The 16,691-nt window shown below is 42.4% G+C and overlaps 1 protein-coding gene across 6 annotated transcripts in view; it reads right to left on the reverse strand.

Moving 5' to 3' along the window:
• The window catches only part of SASH1 (SAM and SH3 domain containing 1), a 309,529-nt gene that overhangs the window by 93,028 nt on the left and 199,810 nt on the right, over positions 1-16,691 (reverse strand). For all 6 annotated transcript variants that reach the window (XM_059177298.1, XM_059177296.1, XM_059177300.1 and 3 more), the window contains 2 exons: positions 10,174-10,224; positions 9,998-10,047 (listed from right to left, as the gene is read on the reverse strand). In XM_059177298.1, the coding sequence (XP_059033281.1) occupies positions 9,998-10,047; positions 10,174-10,224 (101 nt within the window). The remainder of the gene's footprint in view (positions 1-9,997; positions 10,048-10,173; positions 10,225-16,691) is intronic.

The following is a 16,691-nucleotide window of genomic DNA, read 5'->3' on the forward strand; positions in this document are numbered from 1 at the left end:
CTTGGTGCAGCCCATTCGTTTTCTGAATCCTAAACTTGCCATTCTGCCTCTACTTCCCACCCTGCTGAGCTCAAACAATGGCAGTCCAAGCGACCTCTGGTCCCCTTCGTGGCTCTGTGCTCACAAGCCACAAGTGCCCGGCTCCATCTCCTGGGAGGACAATGGGCACCCAGCAAGGACACATCCACCTGAACGGGGCAGAACCAACTTGCAAGCTATTCTGAAGGACACACCTCCATGTGGTTTCCTCATCCCAGTGCACATATGTACGTCCCCCATGGGAAAGATCTGGCATTCCTCTCCCCAGCCCGCAGCCCTGCCACAAACAGGATGTGGAAACAGGATGCATTCATCTCAGCTCCAGGGGACACGACTTGACCTGGATTTCCCAACAAACTTGCAGACCTCATCAGCAATTCTCACTGAATCTGGTCTGTTCCAAAGGAGGATTCATAACTGCAGAGCCTGCGGGTTTCCAGTGCTTACTTCTACAAACGAAAATGAGCAGAGAGAGCCCCACCTTGTCACGCACAAGTCCACAGAATCACAGACAGCAGAGACCCTGTTTTCAGGGGTGTCCGTGAGGGAAGGAGCCTGAGCCCTTCTTCTCCAACCAAGTCTTCAGTAATGAGAGACTTTCTTATTGAGGAACAGGGTGGAGGTCCCCAGCAGGAACTTAATAAAAGGAGAAGACTTTCAGTCTTACTGAAAGGACTTACTAAAGGAGTCCTAAAAGGAGTTACTTACTAAAAGGAGAAGACTTACTAAAAGGTGAAGAATATCTTACACATTTCAAGGAGGCTGGAGACAAAGTTACCAAGAACTGGATTCCAAGGTCTACTCTTAATGGAGCTGTAATAAACCAATTTTCTTTAAAAAATGCACTCCCCCCCTATTTCTATGAAATATCTAGAAGAGGTGATTCTACAGAGACTGAAATTAGATTGGTGATTGCTTAGAGAGAACAGTGGTCATCATGACATGGGGAGGAGTGACAGCTAAAGGGTTTCTTTCTGAGTTGATGAAAAGTTCTAAAATTGACTCTGGTGATGGTGGTACCATTCTGTGAACAGGCTACACACCTTGTTGAGTATTTTTACTAGGTGAGTACATGGTGGATACACTGTATCTCACTAAAGCAGATTTAAAAACAACTAAACAAATGACCACATGTCAACCTGTATACAAATGTTCACAGCAACATTGTTCATAACAGCAAAGAAGTCAACACAGTCCTGAGTGTCCACCCATCAAAAAATGGATAAACAAACAAAAAAATGGATAAACAAAATGTGGCATATTCACACAACAAAAGGGAATCCACATGGATGAGCCTTACAAACATTATGCTAAGTGAAATAAGCTGGTCACTTAAAACACATACGAGTCTTTAGGGCACCTGGGTGGCTCACTCAGTTAAGCATCTGACTCCTGATCTCAGCTCAGGTCATGACCTTGGGGTTGTGAGATAGAGTCCCTGTCGGCCTCTGTGCTCGCTGGGGAGTCTGCTTGAGATTCTCTCTCCTCCTCTCTCTCTACCCCTCCTACCCCCCCAAATAAAAAAAATTTTTTTGAACCCACTGAATTACATACTTTTAATGAGTTATATGATATGAATCATAATATGTGAATTGTTTTTTTAATTTAAATTCAGTTAACATATTATTATTATTATAAGTTGACTTCAGTGATTCATCAGTTGCATATAATACCCAGTGCTCATTACAGTACAATACACGCCCTCCTTAATGTCCATCACCCAGTTACCCCACCCCTCCACACCCCTCCCCTCCAGCAATCCTGTTTCCTATGATTAAGAGTCTCTTATGCTTTGTCTCCCACTCTTATTTCATCTTGTTTTATTTTTCCCTCCCTTCCCCTATTCTCCTCTGTTTTGTCTCTTAAATCCCACATACTAGTGAGATCATAGGATAATTTCTGATTGGCTTATTTCACTTAGCATAATACCCTCTAGTTCCTGGTATGTGAATTAGATCTCAATAAACCTATTACCAAAAAGAAAACAATATAAATGTACTTTTCTAACAAAACTCCAAGTTTTAAAATTAAGGATTAAAAAAAAATTACTGAATTACAAATGACAAATTACTTACTGAACACTCAGTAGGTGCTGGAAAGCTTAGTAAGGGAGGTATGTACTGTACTGATCATCCTCGTTCTACAGTCATGGAACCTGTAGACACCAAGATGGAGTAACCTGCCAAGAGCTGAGGTGCTGGTAAGAAACAGACTGGAGGTGAACCCAGAGAGTCTGGGTCTAAACCCCAAGGCCATCATGTCATTCAGACTGGATAAGGCTTCTTGTCTCCAGTTCTAGGACCTTAGGCTAGCCAATTAATCTCAAAAATAGTACATACATCAATGAGTCCAAGAAAACTTAAATGACAAAATACAGTAAAAGTGATTAGCATGGTGTCCGATAATAGAAATAACCCAATAACCACTGTTATGATGATGGTACCTGTTATAATACAGAGACATCACCGTGCCAGCTGTTACTGGATTCCAAAAGGTGGAAAGATTACAGCCAGGGAAAGGACCAAAAAAGCATCCCTGGAGAAGCAGTTCTTAAAAGAGGATCTAAAGAAAGGAGATGCTTTCAAGGCAGGAGCTTGGAACAGCCCAGGAGGCATGAAGACAGAGGGGGCAGTGTGGCCGGTGGTGGGAGACGTGGCCATAAAGATGGGCCCGGGCTGGACTATGGGGTGTTTTTTCAAGTGCAAATGTACAGAGGCCCTAATTCATAGGCGCCACGGTGGAGAGCTCAGTATCCCCTCACCGCAGTGTGGCCTAACTGCACTTCATGGAGACCAATCTGGGGTCATTTCCTGAATGTACTTTTCTGGCTCCTGAAAAGAGCACTAAAGTTATCACTTGCAGTGGGAAACACAGGAAAAGTTACAGAAGTACAAGCAACAGGGGCGCCTGGGTGGTTTATTCAGTTAAGCATCTGCCTTTGGCTCAGGTCATGATCCCAGGGTCCTGGGATCAAGCCCTGTGGCGTGGGGCTCCTTGGGAGCCTGCTTCTCCCTCTGCCCCTCCCCCTAGCTTGTGCTCACACTCTCTCTCAAATAAATAAAATTTTTAAAAAGAAAAAAAAAAAGAAGTAGAAGCAACAGGATTTGATGATTGAGGTTTTGGAATCACGAAAGAGAAGCAGGAGATAATGACTCAAGGCTGCATGAAGAGCGGGAAAAGGTCCCAAGGACAGAAGGGGGACATATGATCAAAGAGCATGTTGTCGGAGAAGGAAAGGAGGTGAAGAAGGGGTGAGGACGTGCACCTGGGGTAAGAGTGACAGTAGTGAGCCGGCATCTGGCAAATTGTGGCAACGGGCACGTCACCAGATCGGGAAACAGGGCCGAGGGACAGCTGTGGATTTGAGTGGGTGCCCGGACACAAGAGGTCAAAACCTTGGGTGTGCGTACCTGGGGAGAGCCTGCAGGCTGGGTACACAGCCCCAGGGGATCACCCACGGTAGGAAACGGGCAGAAGAAAGGGAACTGCCAAAAGGGGGCATGCAATGAGGAGAAACTAGAAGCTGCCACAGGCACCAAACCAAGGGCGAGGGGAGAAGTGGGACCCGCGGGAAAGGCAGCCCTGCCAAATACAACAAGGATCTGTGAGCTGGCAGGGGCCTCTGGGTTGGTTACTGCTGCAGCACTGACCTCAGACAGCATTTCGGCAAGAACGAAGGAGACAGGAGTCGGGCTGTGGGGGCCAAGTTCAGGGGGAGAAGTCTGACTATGGTTTTCGAGAATGGTAAGAAACCTTCCACGGGAGGGAGAAGAACGAAGCATATTTGTGGAAGACCCAGGGTTCAGAGTGTAAGGTCTCACACACACACATGCACACACGCATGCACACACGCATGCACACACACCCCCACCGGTAACCTCCGTCCACTCTCATTGTGGCAGGACTGCGTGCGGCTACACAGCCCAGGAACAGGACACTGGACCCCCACACTGTGAATCAGGGAAGACTTCTGGGAGGAGCCAAGACCAGAGTTGGGATTCTAAGTCTGATGGGGTCTGCCCAGCTGAGGGGGGTGGGGAGGACGGTGAAAGTGGGGCCGGGGCACAGCACCAGAGGGAGCAACCATTTCAGAGGCTCAGGACGCCATGGGTGTGTGTGGCCCAGCTGGGCAATCACAGGAACTTCATCTGCCTGGAGAGTAGGTGAAAAGAAGAGGCGGGCATCAGGCAGGCAGGGACCGCCCGTGAGGAGCAGGAAGGTAAGTTCAGAGACCCAAGTGATCTGGAGAGGAGCAGCAGGGAGGGAGCAACCAGAACACAGCGACACAAGCAGGGTTACTTCCCAAAGGGCACATGGCAAGGGGGAGGTGAAACAGGGATTTTGGAGGAGGGAGAAAAGGAGACTGGAGGCCATCAAAAGAGTATATAGTGCCAGCTTGCCAGACGAAACAAATCCGAGAGGGAAGCAGTGTCCAAAGGGAGTCAACGTCCGCAGAGAACATTTGTAAACCAGACGCCGTCCATTTCCCTGGACCAGAGAGCGCTGCTCCGCTGGCTCGCCCTCCTTTGACTTATCTTCCTCGTCCGTCTCCGATATATTTTTGGACTTTTTCACCATAAAATAGTTCAAGGGTAGTCATAGGTAATGAAAGGAAGTGAAACTAAATCAGTGAATTTTCAACTCTGGTGAAAGACTTAGTAGAAAAGGGCCTATAAATATTGGTGAAGGTGAAGTTTTGAGATTTATTTTGGACCTTCCTGCCTCTATAAATAAATAACTGAGACATAACTTAGATTCGAATGCAAGGAAAGCCTCCCCCTACCTCCAAGAGGACTACTGGAGTGTAGGTTTTAACTGCTGCTATTTATATAATGCTAACGAACCTCAATTTACGCCTAACCTCTCTATCTGCATAAGCAGTGCAATTAAAAGTATTCTGGAATTATAGCTTAATGGTAGGAGCCTGGGTTCTCAACTGGGATCAAATCTGGGCTCTGCCACTTAATTAGCTGTGTAGCCTTGAGCAAATTATTAACCTCTCTGTGCCTCAGTTTCTGCATTTGCCAATGGGAATAATATCATAGCAAACCTCAAAGGGATGATGGATTAACTCAGTCAATGTTAAGTACTTTGATCAGTTCCTGGCCCATACTCAGTGCTCAATCAACATTACCGGCTATCTCCTGCTTTTTCTTTTCCAATTTGCAGAATCAACCCTATTAGGGCTACTTCCAATGTAGATACGCACCTAGAAATAATAGCCAGATGGCTCCCTTACAGTTGGCTTCCTTGAAAGGAATGAATCTAAATCATCTTGACACATAGCTTATTTATGAGACAGTTAGGTAATTTTCAGATTACTCTGTTTCAGAAATACATGTACAAATAAAAGATTAGGTTATTGTGGAAAAGAGTGCTAGTTTCCTGCCCAATGTCTGGACTGCCTCCTTCCTTAAGACACTCATCTTGTTCAGGGCAATAAAGTAGTCAGCGGAAAACACACGTCCCTCCAAGCTCTCTGGTGGCAATGGTGGACCAGTGCTCCAATTTGGGGCTCACTTTCTTTGCTTTACTCTTCTCTGTAGCACCACTGAAAGCATATAAATGTTTTCTACGACATCTCGGTCCATGTTGATGCAGCTCACATCAGTTCATCGTACACCCTGGAGCCCCGAATGGGGGCTGGCACACAAAGCCGGTGCTCAGTGAACAGCTGCGGCTTGAAGAAATGAGTGAGACAAACTGGAATGTGTTGGACAGGGTTTCTAGGAAAGCTTTTTAAAGGATGTGCCTGTGGCTTTTTGCCCTTTGACCTTCTTCACCCTGTTTCTCCTTCCCACCTAGAAAATGCAGTGGCCACTTTAAAACCAGGGATTAACAACAAACAGTACAAACCAGGTTCCTGAAGGTTCAGGTGAGCCTCCGTGCCAGCCCCTAGATCACCCAGTGGAACAAGGAGGTAGCCAGGGAACGCTGTATTCTTTTTATGCCTCTATAGGTCATGTTTCCTGTTATTTCTAGCTAAATGCATTCCCAACAGACACAGTTATAAAGAATTTTGGGTGCACCTGGGTGGCTCAGTCAGTTGGGCGTCTGCCTTCAGCTCAGGTCACGATCCCAGAGTCCTGGGCTCAAGTCCTGCATTGGGCTCCCTGCTTAGGAGGGAGCCTGCTTCTCCCTCTCCTTCTGCCTCTCCCCCTGCTTGCGCGAGTGCGCTCTCTGTCAAATACATCCATACATAAATAGAATTTTCCCAGCAAAGAAGTCTTGCTCTCCAGATATTCTTCAGGCTAACAAAAAAAATTTAACTAACATTCAGCTTTTTAGCCAGTAGACACAAATCCAAGTTTGTAATAAAGTAGATAGTCTCATCGATAGGCAAGGTAAATAGATATAAATAGAAGAGACTGAAATGAAAGCTCCCTTAACATTTTTTAATATTTTCAGTGAAAGCACAGAGAGACCACATAGAACGAGAAGATAAGGAGGAACAAAGCCTCTGTCAGACTGGTGGGGGCAGGCCTGTTCTGCGTACGGACAGCCGCACCTATCCTGTGGGTCTCACATATCTACCCAAGTACAGCCAATCAGCCCCACCTGGCAGAGGGCGCAGCTACAGTGATGTTAGGTATATCCTCACTTCCTGTCTGACTTCTCACTGCTTGTCACCCCCACAAGACCCACCCCCTTGGTCTCTTCTGGTCAGAGCTACGTTCTTGTAACTCAAGACTTTGAACCCAGTTAAATGGTAAATACCCCTGGGAGAGATGATGAATTTTTTAGAAATCAGGTATTTGCATTATAATGAACACTTGATTCCTTCCTTGGCTCAGGTTTTAACTGGGGGAGAAGGGAGAGAAAAAGATGTCCTGCAGCCCCTGAGACATGAGGGGGTATTGGTGGGGGAGGGGCTGTGGCTCAGGCCACAGGAGCCACAAGGACAGTCACTGGACTCCCATGTCGCTCCACCTAGGCCTCTGCTCTAAGGACAGGCTGCTGCAGGATTTGCCTACATTTGTCTGAGTTCTCTTGCCTTTTGACTGCAGAAGGAAAGTTCTGCCCATAAAACAACACTGCTAACTCAGAAGGATATTCTGGTTGGCAGATACCTGCTGGACGCTCACCAGACACAACCAGCGGGCTTACCAGGTCATCCTCTCTGGCTTACAAAACTACCAGCAAGCATTCTGATCAGAGGACTAGCAGGATTCTGTATTTCAAAGTAATTGCACTCTCAAGTAAAAAAAAAAAAAAAATCCAAATAATTCAATATAAACAAAACTCTTCAGTTTATAATCTAACCTAGAGTGCCCACCTTATTTAAAAAAGAAAAAGAAAGAAAGAAAAAAAGAAAGAAAATCTTTTGGAAGGTTTAATCCAAAGGAATTACCAATTTAAGAATAAGTATCATCATTTTGTAACCATCACTGTAAAAACTGATTTAGGTAACAGTCATTAAAGGAATCTAAAACCATCAGGTAAAAGTTTGATGAGGAACAAGGCATTTACATAGTCTCAGATCATCTCCCCACAGAATATTTACTAACAGCAAAGGAAAAAGTCTGACTTGTCAGAAGACACCCAATGGACGTCACCACAATCAAATGATCAAAATTAGTACCACCAACAATGGGACAGATTCACAGCATGATGTAGTGTACTGGAAGGATGCAACAGCAAAACTGCACTACCTGAGTCCCAAGAAGAAACTCAGACAGAGGAATACTTTACAAAACAACTAGCCTACCCTCTTAAAAAACCCATCAGTAGCATAAAAAACAAAGAAAAGCCAAGAAATCCTTTCAGATTAAATATGACAAGAGAGAGGACATGTGAATGTGATGAGTCATTTTTTTAAGTGCTGGATGGAAAAAAAAAGTGCCACTACTGGGGCAATTAGAGAAACTCGAACATGAACTATAGATTAGGAAAATCACTATTCAAATTTCTCTATTTGGTAATTACACTGCAGAGTTCTGTAAGAGGTCTTTGTCCTTAGGAGATACGGGTTGAGGTACTGAGAAGTGACAGTCACAGAGTTTGTAACTTACTCTCTGATCGTTCTGCAATAATCATAATTAGCAATGTTACGTGTGTGTGTGTGTATGTGTGTGTGTGTGTTAGTGTGTGTGTCTAGGAGGGAGAAGAAGAGTGTGTAAACTGCTGAGTCTAAGTAAAAGTTATATAGAAGTTCACTGCACAACTCTTGCACCTTTACAGTAAGTTTAAGATTTTTCAAGAGTTTTTTTTTTAAATAAGAAAAACAAGAGTACCAGAGTTTTCAAAAAGCATTCAACAGCAAATACAGAACAAAATGGGCTACAACTTTTAAGTTACTTAGAAATACCAAGGTTCAAGTTAAACCACTTAAAAGAACAGAAGCAAAATGGCAGATTTATAGATGGGAGAGGCTGGGGCTGTCACCAGTACTGTGTGTTGTGTGTGTTCAGAATTTTTTGTTAACCTCAGAGGAGGCTGAGAGTCTCTCTCTTGGCCACAAGAGCCACGCCACATTTTACTAAGTGAAGGATGTAAACACAGAAAGAATGACTACCCACAATTGGGGGGAAGAAGAAATACCCAGCCTCACTAAGATTAGTACAAATTTGGTGAGTCACTTCCTCTTAGGAGAAAAGGCAAACATTTCTAGTTTCCCAAAGGACTCAAGATTCTGAAGAACACCTGAGTTCTCAGCCTGGATCCTGCCAAATAGGTAGCAAACTAGGTCAGAAGAACTTCTACTCCATTGACTCCATGCTTTTGCCTATACTCAACTCAATTTATTGCCACTCTACCACCAATTCCCAAATCAATGTCAACTCCAATCTCTGAGCTCCTTCAGCCTCCACATTGCTAAGCTGGTGGGAGGTTACACGCAGCTAAGACAAAGGAGAGTCATGTTAGTGGCACAGGCATTCTCTAACCCTGAATGGGAAATGGCCTTGGTTTGCTTTTTGCTCGTCACTCCCAATGTTCCTCAGTCTGAACCAAAACTGCGCCACCTTTTGAGAACTGAAGCCTTGGCAAAGCAGCCTTCCCTCCTGGAAGCTGTCTCTGGGCCGGCAGCACACACGTGGACGGATTAGGCAGAGCTGTGTCATAAAGCACACACACGCTCTCCCAACGTGTGCTTTTCATTCCAGAAATACTTTATTGCTAAACCACTTCTATGCTTCTCCTGGCACCAAACACTGTAAGGGGTTCCGTACCAAAGGAAGCATCTGTTTGAAGATGAGGACTTTCTTAAAATTTCTTTACCTCGGAAGATCATAAATAGAACATTCTAGTGTAATTACGATGGAATAAAGAAGAAACGGGAAAGGCTATAGAAAACAAAAGATAAAAAACAAAAACAAAAACATTCGCTTTGTTTTTGTTTTGTTTTGTTTTTAAAAGCTGCCTAAAAGACACACTGCGGCTATAAAATATAACATAGAATTATCTTCCATGACAGTAAAGATTACAGGGCCCAAGTCAGGACAAAGAAGCAAAAATATCACATTTAACAGGAAAGGTTAAAGAACATTTACCATTTTGTCACAAGCATTTATTCTTGTTTTAAGGGTACCCACCAAAGTCACATGCGGAGAGAGTTGTTTTGTTTTGAATAATTGTTTTATTCTGGAATATATTGTATTTTTGTACCTTGCTTCTTTATGACTTTCACCCTGTATCGGAGACTATTCTAAAAGAAGAAAACCCATCTTGGTGGACCCGTCCTTTTCCAGTCAGTTATTTGGGGTTCACTCACAATAAGCTGTGTGAAACCAGTAACTCTTGCGGAATCCTTAGTCTTCATCAACTGAATTACAAAACACACTCTTATCCACCCACACATGTGTGTACACACACACATACACACACACACACACACACCCCGTGCAAGGAACATGGCCTCAGTCTCCGTGGCACAGACACAACATGATCACCCACTCAACTTTCACCAGGATGGACCTACTTAGAAATTCCGATCCCGGGCAGAAGGAAGGAAACTTACTTTCTTTCCACCTCTGGTGTTGACACGGCGCTGCAGAAGCCAAGGGACTCCTAGGAGAAAGAGACACAGCGTCAGCACAGCTAGAGCAGCAGGCTTCCTCTGATTTGTACAGAATATCACTTAAAAAAAAAAAAAAAAGCAGAGCAAAAATAGACGATTAAAGTCATTGTGCTTACTTCGATCTGGGACCGCAGCTGAAGTGACGTGGGGCTGGCATCAGGTTTCTCCTAAAAGAGAACAGATGCGGGTTTAATGAGACTTCCCAATGTGGCAGACACCAGAAAGACAAACAGATATGTACGCAGAGACGGGGGGGATTTGGGAAACACTAGAATACAGTGGGAGGAGATTGGGAGAGATAAGCAGAGTTTCTGGAAAAACTAATGTGTTTTCAAAACGAGAACTCTAGTCTTAAAACTGAACTGCTTCCCAAACCACTTGACCCTGCTGACGATTTTACTGTGGGAGAAAAAAACACAATCCCACTGAAGGGCATGGACAGTGAAGGGTGAAATAATTCTCTGGATGCGATTAGACCATCACTGGGAAGCGGAATTTATGGGGATCCAGTTGCATTGTTTCTTTTTCAATAATGTTGGAGTTGTAGCGGTGCCTGGGTGGCTCAGTCATTGAGCGTCTGCCTTCAACTCAAGTCATGATTCTGGGGTCCTGGGATCGAGCCCTGCATCAGGCTCCCTGCTCACTGGGAAGCCTGCCTCTCCCTCTTCCACTCCCCTGCTTTTTCCCTCTCTCTCTGTCAAATAAATAAATAAAATCTTAATAATAATAGTAATAATAATAATAATATTGGCGCTCCAATCTGATTCTTAATTCTAAATGTATTCAGAGTCTCCAAAGAGCAGGGCTAGTTTTAAGTGTCTTTAGGAAGGTGGAAAGCTCACTTGATACTATCGTGCAGCCCCAGAAATTGCCAAGCCACTCTAATACAAACAAACTGGCCAAGCCGGAAATTTAAAACACAATATGAAGCACCCAGTTAACTGAGGAAATAAATACACGACATTATCAAAAATCATCAAATCATAAAGGCATCATTTTAGAGATAAAACCATTTTATAGTTAAAAATTCCATTTGCCCTTTGGTTAAAAAATAATGTGGGGGAGAGGTAAACCAGTAACCTATGATGAAAATAATATATTGAAATAAGCATTGGCAGCACAATAGGAAAATTGCACTATCAGAAGTAATAGAATACACTATGGGAAAATAAGAGCTGCACTATAGGACACTGATGCTTTTCTCAAGTAGAGAAGAGTCCTAAGTCTAAGCAGGTGTAAGTGGAGGTCCTCACCGAAGTGTGGCACACAGTCCGGCTGGTACCCAGCTGAGCTGTCACAAGCAGGCCAAAAGGCAGTTTTAGAGGAAGGAGTACTATGACTAACAAGTTTGCAATATCAGCTTAATTATGAGTTTTCCAATAATCCTATTGCGTTCTTAAGAACTGTTACATTCTATCTATGGTGCACGTGCACCATAGGAAGATGGTTCTGTTAGTCCCGGCTGACATTCGGGATGTGGGAGCAGGTCATCTCAAATGAGGAATTCTCACTTTTATTGTTCAATTTATTGAAGTTTCCTATTTTATTATTAGTGTGATTATGAAGCTAGGCTAATATTTTAAGAAACTCAGAAACAAAACATTAAAATGAGTATAACTCAGAGTACATTTACAAATGTAAGTAAGTAATGGGAATCCAGTATGTATATTGACTATAAAATGAACATGCTCGGATGATTTTGGACAAGTAGATCAAAAGAGAAAAGTACTTTAATGGACTGGAAACTCACTCACCCCCAGTCCCAGGGCTTTATTTGTTATGAAAAACACCAGAGTGGTGTAAAGCCTCATAGAATTCTCTCTGCTGAACACCCTCCTGGTCTTCATCGCCACCTTTGTTCCAGATTTCTATCCCAGACTTGATACACCATTTTTACAAAGCAACATATGCAATTGTTTGAGTTACATTCCAAGTCCAACTGGTAGGACATCAGACTCAGGTATAATGAACATGGAAGATACGTACTGGGGAGATTCCTTGTACTCAGAGACTAGTCATGATGTCCTACTACCTAATGTCTTAGCATCACATAGAGAAATTTATAAACTGAAACAGCAGGAAGTAAGCAAAGGTATGGTTTGCAGTTTTTCATCCTAAATCTTCCCATTCAGAGTCAGTGTGGGAACCTCAAAAAGATGACAGAATTCCATTACTGCCTCTGAAGTTTTCCCTGAAATAGCCCCTTTAATGCCCAACTCCAGCCCATGTCCTTCCATAACCATCAATGAAGAAAATGATTAACTCTCCTCCATTCTAACCTGTTCCTCAAGCTCTTAGTCTCTACTTTACCAGGTAATAGTCCACAGTAGGAAATTACCAGCTTGTACTGTGTACTTATATCTGCATTTTTCCTAATAAATTTTATTTATTGAGTGCATCAACTGTTACTCCATATCATAAATGGAACATTTATGGTACATTATGCAAAATGCACATCTCCCCCACATACAAAGCAGGTGCTTGTCAACAACCACATTAAACATTTGGTGACCAGGAAGTAACATGCTAAACATGTTCACATGCTGGTCTTTTACTAATGATAAACTGTGTTTGGGGGACTTGTTAGGAAATTGGTTGGGGGTACAGTTTGATGTATGATGTACTAAAATGTGTTTCTTTAACCATCAAACCTGAGAAATGCAACATTGCAAATAAGAGTTAAAGTTAGCAGGCATCTGCTATATGCCTGGATAAAACACCCATGTGCAGAGTGTGAATGAAGTTTTGGTTGATGTATCATACACCTAAAGAAGTGCTGGACACTCTCATTCTGTTTATCACTGAAAAATAGGGCATTTTGTTTTTTAAGATACAATGTGAAGTGAAAAGTGCGATGAAATCAGACAAAAGAAACACCAGTTACGTGTGCATCAATAAAGGGTGTTGCTTACATAGTAAAGGGGGAGGGATGCAGTTCAAAATGGGCAGAGAAAGGCTCCTTGACATTCCCTTCCCCATCTAAACATGAGGTTGCCCTCTTCTTTGCTCCCAATTCAACCAGTGTAAGCGGGAACGGGGTCGGGGGGTGTGTGTGGGTAGGAGGCCATGGTTCTAGACAGAGTTCCAGCAAGGCAAGAAGTCCTGAGGAAGGGGGAAGGTGGAGTAAGAACTGACAAGTTGTAAATGACTTTATCTGGGGGACTGTCCAGTTGTAAATAACTTTATCTGGGGAACAACTGATGGTCTCCAATCTAACTCCTGATCTGGAAGTCATCATGTTGATAGAAACAGTAAAAACTGTGAATAACCAGAACACAGTCATCAAGTAAACATGTGTCTTCTGGACATGTTACAGAAAGAAAAAATCACTGAGAAGTAAGATTCTCCTCAATAATGCGTGCTAACTGATGCAGTTACCACTGCTGTGTAACAAGTCACCCCAAACTCAGTTGCACAAACCAACAAGCACTTTTTTTCCTTCACAGATTCAGTGGGTAAGAATTCAGAAAAGGGAAAGCAGAAAAGGCTTTTCTCTGCCCCATGGTGTCTGGGGCCTTGGCTGGGCGGGTTCAAAGGGTGGAGGTGACCATTCGGCTGGAGTTGTAATCGTTAGGAAGCTTGCTGGATCCCAAGTCTGGAGGCTGATGCTGCTAACAGCTGGAACTGAAGCAGAGGCCATCTGCTGGAACATCTGTCCAGGGGTGCCACATGCAGCTGCTTGTCTTCCCCATAGCAGGACACTGGGTTTTGAGAGAAGCTGGACACACACCAAGAGAGCCAGGCAGAAGTTGTACCACTTTTTATAATCTAGACTTGTGCACTATCACTTCTGCTGGAGTTACAAGCTCTCCCGGGTGCAAGAGTACATACACAGGCCCCATCTTTCGGTGAGAGGAGTGGCAAAGTCACATGGGAAGATAGCCCTGGGTCGAGAGATACCATGAGGGCCCATTTTGGAGATTAGGAGCCATACTGACTGCCAAGGAACTCGCCTATGTTTTCTGAATGAGGAATCAGATGAGACTATTTGTTCACGACAATGGCCATTAGGATTCTTTTGTCATTTTTAGAGTTTACTCAAGTAGCACATCTTGAAATATATTTCACCCCGAACCTATCACTTAAAGGTTAAAATATCTCAATGTTTTAAGCTACAATTATGATCTTTCTTGTTTCAACTTTATTATCATAGAAAATCTCAAATATGCAAAAGTAAAGAGAATAGTAAAAAATGAATTCCCAAATTCTTTTTACCCAGCTTTAATAACTATCTATTCATGGTCAATTTTGTTTCCTCTAGACCTTCATACATGCTTTAGTTCCACCCCACTTTAATATGAAAAAAACCCCAGATACCTTATCATGAAATATCAGAATTTTTAACCTTAAAATTTAGTGATCAGGCTTTCTTAATTTCTATGACTCAATCTTGAGTAAGTCATCATTCACCAAGAACTTGATTCTTTCCTAGCACAGGGGGACTTTCTTTGGTCATTGCAGAAAACAATCATATTTAACAGATTTATGTAATCTACTTAAATGTTACAAAAGAACATGAATAAATGCATTCAAAATTGAACATAATCAAAAAGTTTATTAGATAGTCCGTTCATCTGTTGATGGATGAGTGCTGTGAAGTGTGTAAACCTGGCGATTCACAGACCTGTACCCCTGGGGATAAAAATATATGTTTATAAAAAATAAAAAATTATGTTAAAAAAAAAAGTTTATTAGAACAGTACCCACTTCTGTGTCCCAAGTATAAATATATCCCTAATACTTTTTGAGTATGATATTCTCATTGACTTTGCACTTGACTGAGTATTCTAAGCAGTGTTTAGGGAGATATAACCCCACAATTTGGTCCATGCTCCCTATGAGAATCCAGAGAGCCACACAACAATGATGGCTGAACAAGAACCTATTAATTGTAAGTTGGGGTATTATAACTTAGTTAACTTTTTAAAAAATAAAGTGAATGCATGGAATTTTATCTATGGGTTCAACTGCTCATCATTATGCCACATGTGGGTACATTAGTTAAGAATTATGAATACTGGGGGGCGCCTAGGTGGCTCAGTCACTTAAGAGTCTGCCTTCAGCTCAGGTTACCTATGCTTATATTTTTATTTTTTTAATTACCATATAATGTATTATTTGCCCCAGGGGTACAGGTCTGTGAATCATCAGGCTTACACACTTCATAGCACTCACCATAGCACATACCCTCCCCAGTGTCCATAACCCAACCATCCAATGCCCTCATACCCTGCAACCCTCAGTTTATTTTGTGAGATTGTCCCTTATGGTTTGTTCCCTCCTGATCCCATCTTGTTTCATTTTTTCCTTCCCTACCCCCAAATCCCCTGCTCTGCCTCTCAAATTCCTCATATCAGAGAAATCATACGATAATTGTCTTTCTCTGATTGACTTATTTCGCTAAGCATAATATCCTCTAGTTCCATCCATGTTGTTGCAAATGGCAAGATTTCATTCCTTTTGATGGCTGCATAGTATTCCTGTGTGTGTGTGTGTGTGTGTGTGTGTGTGTGTGTATCACATCTTCTTTATCCATTTGTGTGTTGATGGACATCTAGGTTCTTTCCATAGTTTGGCTATTGTGGACATTGAGGTGCATGTGCCCCTTCAGATCACTACATTTCTATCTTTAGGGTAAATACCCAGTAGTGCGACTTCTGGGTCAAAGGGTAGCTCTACTTTCAACTTTCTGAGGAATGCCCATGCTGTCTTCCAGAGTGGCTGCATCAGCTTGCATTCCCACCAACAGTGTAGGAGGGTTCCCCCTTCTTCACATCCTCGCCAACATCTGTCATTTCCCAACTTGTTAATTTTAGCTATTCTGACTGGTGTGAGGTGATATCTCATTGTGGTTTTGATTTGTATTCCTATGCTTACCTTTTTTAAGAGCGTGTAGTCTTGCATTACCCTTCATTATTTTCTTCTAATAGAAATTCAGCTTAAAAGTACAATCTTTAGATTTCACGTATGTTTTAAAATTATCTACAAGTATATGTTCATAAATATATGAGAAAACACCTCTGGGATGCCTGGGTGGCTCAGTCAGTTAAGCGTCTGCCTTTAGCTCAGCTCATGATCCCATGGTCCTGGGATCCAATCCCACGTGGCTAGGTGGGGAGGTCCTTGCTAAGCGGGAAATCTGTTTCTCCCTCTGCCTGCTGCTCCTCTTGCTTATGCCCTCTCTGACAAACAAAATCTTTAAAAGAAAAAAATAAACATCTCAAAGATTCCTTACACACCAATGGTTACATCTGCAAAGGCCAGTATTCCTCAATTTTTAACACATTTGTCAAACACATACTGCTTTCAGATACTTCTAAAGAATGTAATAAAAGTTTCAAAAAATTAAAACTGGTAATAATTTTAGTTGTATCCTAACAACTAAATAAAAATACTTCTTAGGAAATATTAAAACTTAAATTTCTCAAATTACATCATGCTCTATATTAAAACAACTTCTTGAGGTATTAAAATTTTTAGTAATGAGTGTCATAGAAAACTATGCCTGCATTTTTCTGATTAATAGTGAAGGTCCATAATGATTTAAAAAATCATCTAACATTCATATTTTGACTAAGAGAGATAAAATTGTAGTTCCATATAGTTTTTTTTTTTTTTTTTAAGGAATTAGATG

Source organism: Mustela lutreola, chromosome 6 (genome assembly GCF_030435805.1).
Source record: "Mustela lutreola isolate mMusLut2 chromosome 6, mMusLut2.pri, whole genome shotgun sequence".
In the NCBI taxonomy this organism is placed as follows: Eukaryota; Metazoa; Chordata; class Mammalia; order Carnivora; family Mustelidae; genus Mustela; species Mustela lutreola.